Consider the following 12625-nt stretch of genomic DNA (forward strand, 5'->3'; position numbering starts at 1 on the left):
AGCATCTTTGTCACAGCTACACCTCACTTCTGAAAGGGAGGTCCTCCTGCTGGCATGTGGTTTTTGGCCCCCCTGAACCTCCAGCCTTTGCTGAAGTCCCTGGGGAAAGACTTGCAGACAGTGCCCAAAGCACAGAGCAGCAAGCCCTGCCTTTCCTCTCCTCAGGAGCTTAGGTGCTCTCTGGCAGCAGGGCAGACCTCTGCCCCAGGGAATCTGCCACACAGCCTGGCCACTTAGACCAAGCCCTTTTCACACCCCAGATATGCTTGGCCTTGGGGGTCTTCCTCCCTTCCTCCTTGTGAAACAGCAAAGGGTTGGCAGCTCCTATGCTTCGTGTCCAGGGAGCTCCCCTGCTCCAACTTACCTCACTAAAGCCCTAGGGATGCTGACCACTCCAAGGTCCTGGCAGAGCTTCTGCACCACAGCTGAAGGTTTCAGCTTCTCTAGTTGAAAGCAGATGATTTTATGGGACATCAGGTTGTTTGCTGTGGCTTTGTGAAAGCTCTCGGTTCTTGCAAAGCCGGGACATAAGCTCATGACCATGAAGACAGAGATGTTCCAGAGCAGAGGTGCCATGATACTCCAGGAGGCGGGGTCAATGAAATGGGCATTGTCGATGACAAATATGGCATTTCTGTCAATGGTCTGGAAAAAAAAGAGTTGTTCTGAGGGGAATCCAGTGGATTCTCAAGTGTCTTACAGGGAAGGAGATTTTGCCTCTGTCTCTTGAGAGGATGCTCTCAAGTCTCACCCCAACCAACTCCGTGCTTGGAAGCTTCCCAATGCCTAATTTCTTTGAGATTTTCAGGTCATGCTTAACATCACCTGCCCTGCAGAAGGAGGGAGCTTGGGCAAGGGAACGCAGAATTCTCTCTCCTCCAGGGAACGCTTTAAGGGAGGAAAGTTACTAGTATGCTTGTCGGGCTATGGAGAGAACATGGGGGGTTTCTCAGGCCCTAGAGGGCAAGGACCAGGTCCTCCCACCCACTCACACTGCTGTGGCGCAGAGCCCAGAGCCAGCAGGGTTGTTTTCCTCCTCTGACCCAGAAGGAGAAAAGGAGAAATGCTCACCTTCTCTAGCACTTTTGCCCAGGTTGAATGCAATTCCTCTTTCCTTTGCATTTCATGCATTTGGCGAACCTTGTCTGAAATGGGAAACTAGACAGAAAAGCAAAGTCAGGGAGAAACATGTCTCCAGGGCTCGCTACACCTACCCACCAAGCAAGATGGCAGAGCAAACCCTCCCTGCTCTGCCTCAGCACCTTCCCTCTCCCCAGCACGGGTGCAAGAGGCCACAGTGGGACTTCAACTAGAGCCTAAAGCAGAGGCTCAGGCAGAGCTGCATCTTGGCGGTGGGCTGAAGAGCTGGTTCTCTGACTGTGGGATCTTGGGCTGGCTGGAGCAGACCACTCACACAGCAATGACCTCAGCACAAGGTCAGACCCAGCCTCATTCCAGTGCTGCTTCCAGAATGCCGAACAAGGCACCAGGCACTGCCAGATGCAGCGCGGGACATTAAGTCACCACATACAGGCAGCCCCCGGGGCCAGGAATGGGAAACATGTGCTGTGACCCCCTGCAATCCCTCCCCCTGAGCTAAGGCACTCCAGCAGCCTTAGAAGACTGCTGAAGAACCAGAAGGGCTCAGGAGAAAGCCTTCTCCAGGGTCAGAGAGGCCTCTCGCTCTCACCTTGACAAGGAAGATGTCATTGAGGAGGCAGTAGTTGCTCTCTTCGATTATCCCGTTGAGATTTGTCCGTAGCACGTGCTCCCTGGCACTGCACGATTCACACTCATGGAGGCCCATCACCCTGGCCATCAGAATACGCATGGCAGAGAAGGACTGCCTCACGTTGACCTCTAGCAGTTCCATGCCAAATACCCTGCCATGCAAAAGCAAAAGGCACTGAGATCCCCAACGGCCCAAGTCTTCTAAGACAAAAGAGCTGGAGTTGCCTTTAGGGGGAACTCTTCAGCCTCCCACTTCAAAGTGGTACCGGGAGTTTCACTCCTTGTAAGAGAAAGGGCACAGAGAGGCAGTTGCTGCCAAGCCACTGGGAGAGCTAGGTCCAGACCCCTTCTGGTTTCTGCAGCGCTGGTCCATGTCTCCCTACCTCCCTACTGCAGAGGGACTTGCAGAGCTAAGAGGTGATCATGGAGCAAGTGGAGTTTGCCTTTGGGCTCCAGACCTTAGCAGTCTGCCTCTCAGCCACAGAGAGGCTTTTCTGGCCCAGTATTCCTTCTGGGAAACAGTCAGGGGGCAAGCAGGGCTTCTGAGACAGGCCACCCTGCTATATGTTGCATCTGGAATCCAATGCAAAGCACCGAGTTTGGGCTTTTTCCTTCTATTTGTGAAGGAGGAAACACCACAGGTCAAGAAGCACCTCCAACACCCCAAAGAGACAGGGGTAGGAGCAGAGCACGCAGGAGATAACTATGGAATGCCTCCATGAGGCTTTTTGAGGAGGCTTCAGTCCAAGGCCAAGGCACACTGGCCAAGGGGCTGGAGCGTTCCATGGCTCTCAGGGATGGAAAGAAGCAGTGTCCCAAAACTACAGGACAAAACCCTGTACCTGCAGCCAGCAGACTGGCCTAACTGGGACAGGTGATTAAGTAATTGGCTCTTCCCAGCGCCCCTTGCGCCCTCAAATGCCAGTATGTGTCTTTGTCCAAAACGGTTAGAGGCTTCCAAGCAGTTGACAAAGAGGTCAATCTCCTTCTTCCGACCTGTGAAGACAAACAAGAAAATGAGCTGCTGGGGCATGCTAGAAAGCAAAGAGCCGTCCCTTTGGCTGGTACCCTCCACCACAGCTTCCCTCCCACTACCACATCTGGCAGCCTACGATACCCCTGCTGCCTTCCAACCCTCTTGTCCCAGCTTTTGCACCTCTGCCTTCCTCAGAGTGGTAGCGGATGCCCTGTCCCACAGAGATTCAGACAGCCCCGTGCAAATCCCCCCTCAGGGATCCAGTACAAGGCTGGAAGGGATGATCTGAGTTGCTTCAGGCAGCTGTGTCCCAAACAGACTTAGAACATCTTCTCCTGGCTGTACGACTGGCCACAGAGCACATCAGTGTTGATACACAACCGTGTTTTAGTTCTTGCTGAAGAGGGCTTGCACAGCATCAAGGCATTTTCTATTTCTCATGCCACCCTGCCAGCAAAAGCAGGCTGGGGGTGCACAAGAAGTTGGGATGGGGCACAGCTGCAACAGCAGACCCCAGCTGGCTTATTTCATTGCATATGATGCTGTGCTTCGCAAGAAAAGCTGGGGAAAAGGAGGAGGAAGGGGGCACATTACGAGTTCCTGTGTTTGTCTTCCCAAGTCCTTGATACACATGTTGAAGCTCTGCTTTCCTGGGAATGGCTGGACACCTGCCTGCCACCAGGAGGCAGTGAAAGAATGCCTGATTTTGCCTGTCATGGATGCACAGCAGCTGCTTTACCTATTAAGCTGTCCGTATCCAGTGGGCTCACTTTTACCCTTCCAATTCTCTTCCCCATCCCACTGTGGGGAGTGAGCAGCCGTGTGGGGCTGAGTTCCCTACCGGGGTTAACCCATGACAGGGCCCAAAACATCCAGCAAGACACTGAGTGATTAAAGGCGTCCGTGATGCTTGACTTTTCCATGTTTACAAGCAGATGCTGCCAAGAAAGCACCTCTGAGGAGTACAAGGGGGAGAACCAACCACCAAAACTCCCCATCAGTCTAGCAGAAGGAAATCTCTTTCCTGATCCCAAGGATGTGGGACTGGTTTAGCCCCCAGGGTGTGAGCAGCTTGAAACAAACCTTCCTATCAGGTCTGGAGCCTGCCTGGGATCACCGAGCGCCTCACCCTGCTTCCCACCCCAAAGATATCAACTAAGTAGGCACTGAGAGAGCCAGCACTTCCTCAGGGCCTCTGCAGGCAACATTATCCCCAGCAAAACCTTTTCCGTTCCCAATACATGTTACTGAGGGGAAGAAACTGGGGTTCAGAAGAGCAAGGCATTCTCCACATACCCAGCAAGGAGGCGTTCTCTGGCATCTTCATGGCAAGAGCCATGCCAAATATGCTAGGAGCAGGGGAAAAAGAAAGTACAAGTCAGTTAGCTGGTTAGAAGCCAAGGGACATCAAGAAGCAGCCTGGCATGGAGGGGCTGGATGTGCTCCTCAGGGTACCTGTTTTTCTTTCGAGCAGCATGTTATCCCCTGCATGCTCCCCCCCACCAAAGTTCAAGCTGGCATGCTGAGAGAGCTTTAAGCATTAAGAAACCCAACAGCCACACCAGGACAAGAGAATATATTGAGAGTCCGTCAACAGAGGCCAGACCCAGAGACATGTGAAAGAAGCAAGAGTGAGCTGCTGGTTAGCAGATATCTTTACTGCGTTGGCCAGGAAAAACCGAGAGTCTTGGAAACAAGGACCCAATGGGCTGGGATTCCAAGCACCTGGCACCTCTGGCTTAAGTCTTCCTGTATTTTCAGAGACTAACATTCAAACCATCATCCAAAAAGAAGGTCAAATCCTGGCCCAGAGGAAGAGCCCAGGTTTGAGGAGGAAGACATGATGAAGAATGTCCTGAGGGTCCACCTTTATCCATGGGAACCAGACTGGCCCAAAGCTTCCCACTCAAGAGCAGCTAGGACAAAACCTTCTTGGGTCAGCATTACCAGGGCATGTGGTAGAGCGAGCACAGCACGGAAAGCACAGTTTGAAAGCCATTTGGACAGAGCCTGAAAGCCAGGTTGTGTCTACCAAAACAAAACCTTCCCCATTCCTGTGGTTTCACTCCCACTCTCCCAGCAAGAGGAAACAGCAGGGAAGAGAGGTAAAAAGCCTCCTACACCAGGGCTTCTGACCGTCTCATCCACAGTGAATGGAGAGCGGCTTCTGCTCTCTCTGCAGAACTCCTCTATGCTGGCCAAGCTGGACCCTTGATGCCACCATCCCCTCATCCAGACTTCTCAAGAGGACACTCACCTGTTGGTGGTGATCCCCACATATTGATAGACAGTGACAGGATGTTTGAAGCCTTTCATCTTTCTCTCCGGCAGCTCCTTGAAGTAGCAAGAGGGCAGCCCAGAGCTGGCACAGGTTGTGGTATCACAGGTCACCAGCCCAGAGTAGCTCATCATCATCCGGGCTGCCAAGTTCACCTTCTGGCCAATGACTGCCAGAGAGATGAAGAAAGAGCACACAGTGATGTACCTGTGCCACCAGCTCCACAGTGCCCTTCCAGACCAACGGCTGCCCTACATCCGACACCCGCAGCCCCACAGTGGGTTAAGCAGATCCCAGGGGAACAACCAGCTGTGGAGCCCAGTGTCCCACCCCAGCCCAGGACTGGTGCTGCCTGGGCCATTCCTGGCTGGTTGTTGGACAGGCACTCTCCCCAGCCTGTCTTCCTCTTCCCAACAGCTCACGCCAGTTTCCCACACCGCACACACGTGCTTGTACCTGTGTACTCGTGCCTCAGAGGGTGGCCAATGAGGCCACAGAACGCCATCCCACTGGTAACAGACACAGACACTGTCCTGGCACACAGGGAAACAACACGGCTTCAGAAGCGCTCCAGGTGCAGTCCTGCCCACCCAGCTTCATCTCTTCCCGCATCTCCCCTCAGCACTAGCCTGGGCCACTGGCCATCCTGCCCTGCCAGCCTGGGGTTCGGGGTACAGAGAGCTCAGGGCTGTAAAGGACCCAGGCGGCAAGGACAAGGAACAGGGCTTAGAGCACAGGCAGGAACTTTTGGGCACTTCTCCTGAGACCCCCTTCCCTGAGCTGTGACCTGTGACCAGTGGGAAAAGAGGGAGGGAAGAAGGTGCCACAGCGTCACTGCCTGTGATGACAGCAATGTAAGATCAGGTGTCTAGGCCCCATCACTGTTCACAGGCCAGTCACCCAGAAGGTGCTGCTTCTGGCACCAAGGAGCCTCTCGCCTTCACTAGGGCTCATTCCAGCATGGTGGCTAGCAGGGTGTGCTTGGAGACACTCTGCCTGGCTGCCCAGGGATAAGCCCAGGGGTTGCCTGCCACCTCTCAGGGCACTGTTTCCTTCCTGCCAAGGAAGGGAGGACAGGGGAGGGTAAGCTAGACGCAACACTCTTTCTTCCTCTGCTTTACGCTGGCCCAGGCAGCATGCGCTCCCTCAGCCCCACCAGACACTCACCCTGTTTTTGCAATGATCTTGGAGCACGAGTTGAAGATCTGAAAAGCACTCTGCAAGGCATGAATGCTCTCATGGGCCAGCTTTACTCCAGGGAGTCCGAACACACAAAGGAATGTACAGCCCTGCCAAGGACAGATGCAGCACATCTTGCCACAATGCCTAAGAAGGAACCTTCCCCTCTTGCTCAGTATCCACCCTCTTGGGTTGGGGGGAGATGATTCCACCTCACACTCACTTTGTCAAACAGGAAGACTTTGTTCACTTCACCCTTGTGAGGACAGACGATTTCCTGCATCAGGCTGCTGACTTCACTGAGGACACTGCGGAAAGATACTATGTCCTTTGTATCAAAATTCAGGTGGAGGAAGAGGATGGTGACTGGCCGTAGCTCACAGAGGAAGTCCTGCGGCACTCTGTCTTCAAGCTGGAAGACAAGAGCATGACGGCTTCACAAGCCTGCTCTCCCAGGGGCTGCCCACGCCAGGTACAAAGGGAGAGCTGGTGTCCTGGCAATAGCAGGTACTAGTAGGGGAAGAGAAGATCCTCCTCTCGGTTTAAATGGTCGGCAGGCTGCCCAGCTTGCAGCAGTCAGATACCAAATCAGAACACAAATGACAAAGGCGAGAAGGGCGCTCCGGTAACACCCCATCTTGGGACAGTTACGGACATGAGTGGTGACACTGAGCGATGCTCATGGGGCTTCAGTGGATTCTCCCCTCTATCCTGCCATCACGTCCACAGAACATGAAGAGCCATACCCACAGAAAAGACAAGAGATGCAAATGTCTGCCCCACCACCCATCTCTCTGAGGACAACTCATCCAGTGGTGCAGCACCTGTGCCCCTTGGCCCAATTTGCCCACATTGTCATCTCGGGATGCATTTTCTTTGTTTGGCTTGCTCTCATGGAAACTCCCTCTCTGAATGCACCACTTCTTCTGCCCTGCAAAAAAAGCAGCCCCAGCAGCAACGGCCCAGGCGTACCTTCCTGAGAACAGCTTTTGGGATGTAACTAAGTATGTCTCCCACATCAGTATCAGGGTTCAAGAAAAGAGCAGGCCTGACAGCATCTGCGGAGAGGAAACACACATGGTTGCTGTGGGAAGATGGGACTACGAGCTGTTGGAAAGCAGGGGCTAGCACTGGCAACAGGGGAGAGACTCCTGCGTTTGCTTGTGTTGCCACCTGCAGGTGCTTAGGGCAGAGCTGTCCCCTGGAAGGAGATGGCAGCAGCAGCAACTGCCCCAGCTGATGCACAAGAGGGCCAAAAGCATGACTGCTAACTGAGAGGGGAAGAGGGGAGCGGTAGTTCATCCCTGACCCCTGCAGCAGCCAGGCCCCACGTTTCCAAGCAAAACCAAAACAAGGTGAATCTGGCACTCACATTCGTTTTCCGTGAAGCAGCACTTCTCCTTCTGTGGAAGCTTGTCTAAAACATTTTGGCATTCCGACAGAGACATCTGGTTCATGCCCGTAACCTGAAGGTACACAGAAGGAAAGCACTTGACACTGGCTTCTCCAGGAGTCCCAGGGGACAGATCCTGCCCTCCACTGTCACTGTCCAGAAAAGGGGAGAAGAAGCCTATCTGGCTGGACAGGACAGCAGTGCTTCCTCAGAAACCCTGGAGCTGAGCAGACGTCTTCCAAGCATCCCCCAGCTGTCAACAGCTCCGTGACCCACGGAGGACACTGCTGGTGGGGCCAAAACTCTTCCAGTGCCTCCTGACCCCTCAGACCAAGCAAGCCCAGCCCAGAGTTACTCCTAACATAAAAGGACAAGAGCATCAGCTGCTCTCCCCTTTCAGAGCTACAACTCTCTCCACATTCAGCTCTTCAGCTTTCTGAGGCCTCCCTCCTTCAGGTCCAGGTCCTCAGAATGGCTCTAGATGCTGTCCCATCCACCTACCTTCACAGCTGTTTTGCCCGCAATATGGCTGGTTCTGAGCCTGTGCTTCTCACATAGCTCCCAGCAGGAGGCTGAGAGGACAATTTCACCTGCTTCCGCAAGCTTTTCGGCCTCACAGACATCCTCCAGGGCCTTGCCAATGACACAGAAGTACTGCTGCCTCTCGTCTCCAAACCTCAGGTGGTGCATATTCCCTGCAGAGATCCCTGGGAGAGAGAGAGGGAGAAGCAGAGCTCTACAGCCTCCAGCATTTCAGCTGTTCAGAAGCCAATCTGAACCCCAGTGGGGAGATGGTCATTATGGAGGGGGAGGGCATCCTCCATCCTTCTCGAGGGGCTACTGACACAGGACCCTTAAATGGGTGTTAAGAAATAGACAAACCAAGTGGACAGTGACACTGTGTTGAGAGTGCTGGCTGTCTTAACCTGCCCCAGAAACCCAGCAAACCAAGCCCCTGATCACCGCCCACCCCCTTTACATGCAGGCGGGTTGTAGCTGTCTGCTCAAGAAAAACTACAGCCTGCAAAACCCTTCTCACAGCCTTAAGCAATGCAGCTCTCCTTTGCTCTTTGTGAAAGGCAGGGGAGAATCCAACACGGAAAAGGATGCAAAGCTGCCTCCACCTGAAAAATGAAGGGATAAGTTCCTCCTGCAGGCATCTGGCCGACAGCAGATGCTCAAAGACCCCAGTATTCAACCTGACACCTGCTCTTCCTTTGAGCTTCACAGAATCATAAAACCATAGAACAGTGAGGGCTGGAAAGGACCTTAAGATCACCTAGATCCAACCCCACTGCCATCTCGCACTAGACCATGTCACCCAAAAGGCCGCCAAATTGGTCAGGCAGGATTTCCCCTTAGTGAAGCCATGCTGGCTGTCACCCAGCACCTTGTTGTTTTTCATGTGCCTTAGCATGCCTTCCAGGAGAATCTGCTCCAAGATTTTGCCAGGCACAGAGGTGAGACTGACTGGTCTGTAGTTCCCTGGGTCATCCATTTTCCCCTTCTTGAAAATGGGGGTTATATTTCCCTTTTTCCAGTCGTCAGGGACTTGACATGACTGCCATGATTTTTCAAATATGATGGACAGTTGCAACTTCATTCACCAGCTCCTTCAGGAACCGCAGATGGACTGCATCAGTTCCCATGGGTTTGTGCACATTCAGGTTCTTAGGATGATCTTGAACCAGATCCCCTCCTACAGTGGGCCGAAGGTCTTCATTCTCACAGTCCCTGCATCTGCCTTCCAGGACTTGGGTGGTGTGCTCAGAGCATTTGCCAGTGACGGCTGAGGCAAAGAAGTCATTAAGAACCTCAGCCTTCTCCAAATCCAGGGTAGCCAGTTCTCCTGATAGCTTCTGGAGAGGGCCCATGTTGCCCTAGTCTGTCTTTTTATTTGCTACATACCTATAGAAGCTCTTCCTGTTATCTTTCAGATCCCTTGCCAGGTTTAATTCTAACTGTGAACGCACACAAACCCAGTGGTCTGGTGTCCAACTACAGGTGGCCCCTTGAATGCTTGCAGGAGATGCTTTCCTTTGGCGCTAGCCCCAGGCGGGGATCCCCGCATTCCCTGCCAGTGTGAAGCACAGGAGAGTGCCACAGATCTGCACCTGGCACAGCACTTGTACCTATCTTAAGTCGGAATTTCTGACCCACGAGCATGTCATGCCTCCGGTACTTCTTCTGGATCTGCCAGCTACAGTGCACCACAAGGCTGATGGTCTTGGCCATCTCACTGGGTCTTGCTCTCCACAGCAGCAGCACAGCATCCCCTGGGGAAAGCAAGGGAACGTCAAGGCTCTGCTGAGACCTGACTCTCCCTGACCTACGCTCCATGGCAGGGACAGCAGAAACCAGATGACGTGCTGAAAAAGATGGACTTGTGGGAGGCCATAGGCCTCTGGAGGACCTCTGGACTCGCTGGGACTCCTCCTCCTCTTGCGGCCTGGCAGCCTGAGCTGTGCTGTCACCAGCCCGTCCCTCCATTCCCCCGTCCCCCCGTCCCTCACCAGCACTCCAATAAATGCCTTCGGCTTCACCTTCTAGTAGGTCTCCTCCTCTCAGTGCTGCCTCTGCCCTCACCCCCAGCACAGAGCCCTGCAAGCTGAGGCAGAGGGAGGGGAGCCACCACCCTTGCCGAAGCCAAACTGCAGGCCCAGGGTGGGAAGAGAAGCCTGGAGAAAGGGCGCTGCAAAGGCGTATGAGAGTGGCCAGGAAGATGGCTCAAGGTGCTGCACAGAGCCTCTGAAGGAGGACAGCAGAGCTGCCACAGCAGTCCCGTGCTGCAGATTAATACCCATGGGCATCATCATCCTAAGTACGTACCAGCAAACTTCAAGATGTCACCTCCAAGAGTCAGCATGTCTGGAGACAGAGGGAAGGAAAGGAAGAGTCATGTGGACACCTTCTTCCATAATCCACAAAGGAAGCCCCCGTGCTCAGAGCGGAGCACCCAGGCGATGGTGCACTATCCGGCACAGCTTAGGAAAAGCACCACCCTGGCCTGCCTCCCAGGCTCCCAGGGGCTGCAGCCCTGGTACCTGCACAGAAGGCACAGAGGCATGGCCTCAAGCTGCCACCTAATTTTCAGAATGGTGGAGGCTGGAAGGAACCTCTGGGGTCCATCTGGTCCAACCCTGCTCTCAAGCGGGGCAGAGCCAGCTGCCCAGGACGCTGGCTAGATGGCTTTGGAAGAGCCAAAAGAGGAAGATTTCTCAAGCTCCCTGGCAATCAGTCAGTCACCTCTCACAGCCAAAAAGTGTTTCCCAACTTACAGAGGGAAACTGCTGTGCTTCAGTGCGTGCCCATGGCATGGCCTCTGGTCCTGACAATGAGCACCACTGGAAAGAGCCTAGCTCTGTCTAATCTGCTCCCTCCCTTGAAGTTTTAGACACATTACTGTAAGATCCCCCCTGAAGCCTTCTCTTCCCTAGGCTAAACAGGCCCAGTTCCCCCAGCCTTTCCTTGTAGGAGAGATGCTCTAGACCCTTCATCCTCTTCGAGGCCTCTTCTGCTTTTCTTTACAAATGCTGCCAAAGGGGTGTCCAGAATGTGCTCATAATCAGCTCAGAAGGGTCAAGACATCCCCTGAGAAAATGGGCTTGGAAGGGTCTCTGTCTCTCCCTGTCTTTCCCACACAACGCCAGTGCCAGCATGTCCAGGTCACTTGTGCGCTGGCACTTGCTTGGTGCTCTCAGCCTGCTCTGGGCCCCCAGGCACCATGGAGCTGGGTGTTCCCATCAGAAGCACAGAGGTGGCTGCTGAGAAAGTGGGTGCCTCCTTGGCCACAGTGGGGAGCAGAAAGGACCTGCACTTGTCCTGACTTGCCAGGAGAGCCTGGCCGTTCTCACTGTTCCTCCAGGCCACAGAAAGTCCCAGCCCTTCCAAGGAAGCAGGACTAGGTTGCCCAGGATACCAGCCTCCCCATTCCATGAGCAGCCCTATGGCCTGCCGCCAGGCAGTCCTGCAGCATGGCTCTTACCCTCCAAAACGTCACACAGGTAGTGATTGAGGTCTTCCGCCAACTCATCAGTGCCTCTCTGTGAACCACCCTTCCAGATACAGTGCTCTGTCAAAGAGGTGAAATCTGTAACAGAGACACCCAGAAATCAGGAAATGAATGCCCTGGGGACCAAAGGACCTGGCAGCCAGTTCCACACTGGCCAGCCGGGGTGCCCAGCCCGGCACCTTCCCATGCCCCAACACAGTGTGGGTTGCAGCAGTGCTTAACCACCCATGATAGCCCATCCTTTTTGGGAATCCCAGCAGAAGACCTCTCAGCATTCATTATGGCCACTCACTATCAGCAGCAGGGGCAGGGCTCCAAAGGGCCTGGTGTGTGCCAGAATGGCTCACGTTCCTCGATGTCACAGTTGCTCCTCCCTGCGCACCCTACCTGAAATATCTGCAAAGAGCAGCACTCCGTGGACTGCCTGAAAGCTGGTCCCGAGGTAGTCGCTAGAAACAAGGCTGGGGAGAAAAGCTGCTGCTTTGTCCAGCTCTGAGCTGCAACGTTTCCTCTCCCAGGAAGAAGACGCCATCTGCACCCTGTGGTGTCCGGGGTACCTCAGGATCATCTGCTGTGCCCAGCTGGGAGAAGAAATATGACCCCAGTGCGCCATGTGAGGTGCCTGCATGTGGGGCAACTGTCCCTCTGCCCACAGGGTGGCCACAGTCACTGGCAGTGGCCTCCTCAGTAGGTCTTTGCTTCCCTGTCAGCTCTCCGCACACATCACAATGAGCTGACAGTGACATTCTCTGCGGGTCATCACCTTTGGAACTGCTGCCCCGTGGCCGAGGCTTCCTCCTTGACACTGGGCCACTGGCTGGAGGTGGCCAGCACCACCCCATTGCTTGGGGACAGCACCCAAGGGAGGCACATGCAGACCTGCTGCAGTGCCTTGCACACACAGCTGTTTGAGAGCACTGCTCCTTCCCGACAGCGGAATAGCTTGTCACCGTTTTCCCAGTAGTCTTGCCCGCTTCTTTTTCCAGTGCTCCCTTGCTGCTGCAGCAAAGGGAAGGGACAGTGCTCTCTGGTCTGGAGACAGGAGGGGGAGAGGGA

General features: G+C 54.3%; 1 protein-coding gene across 1 annotated transcript in view; it reads right to left on the reverse strand.

The window, feature by feature from the left end:
• Positions 1-12625, reverse strand: part of LOC133274828 (adenylate cyclase type 10-like) — a 28205-nt gene that overhangs the window by 6371 nt on the left and 9209 nt on the right. The window contains exons 2-18 of the mRNA XM_061464310.1: positions 12333-12413; positions 11957-12150; positions 11543-11647; positions 10387-10425; positions 9690-9833; positions 8059-8264; positions 7537-7630; positions 7137-7222; positions 6388-6576; positions 6153-6274; positions 5442-5518; positions 4965-5154; positions 4004-4056; positions 2574-2727; positions 1691-1883; positions 1072-1158; positions 365-645 (exon numbers count right to left, since the gene is read on the reverse strand). Of these exons, the coding sequence (XP_061320294.1) occupies positions 365-645; positions 1072-1158; positions 1691-1883; positions 2574-2727; positions 4004-4056; positions 4965-5154; positions 5442-5518; positions 6153-6274; positions 6388-6576; positions 7137-7222; positions 7537-7630; positions 8059-8264; positions 9690-9833; positions 10387-10425; positions 11543-11647; positions 11957-12150; positions 12333-12413 (2295 nt within the window). The remainder of the gene's footprint in view (positions 1-364; positions 646-1071; positions 1159-1690; positions 1884-2573; positions 2728-4003; positions 4057-4964; positions 5155-5441; positions 5519-6152; positions 6275-6387; positions 6577-7136; positions 7223-7536; positions 7631-8058; positions 8265-9689; positions 9834-10386; positions 10426-11542; positions 11648-11956; positions 12151-12332; positions 12414-12625) is intronic.

Source organism: Pezoporus flaviventris, unplaced genomic scaffold (assembly GCF_033815535.1).
Source record: "Pezoporus flaviventris isolate CSIRO_AGI_PZ_B2104156 unplaced genomic scaffold, CSIRO_AGI_Pfla_v1 ptg000002l, whole genome shotgun sequence".
Lineage (NCBI taxonomy): Eukaryota > Metazoa > Chordata > Aves > Psittaciformes > Psittacidae > Pezoporus > Pezoporus flaviventris.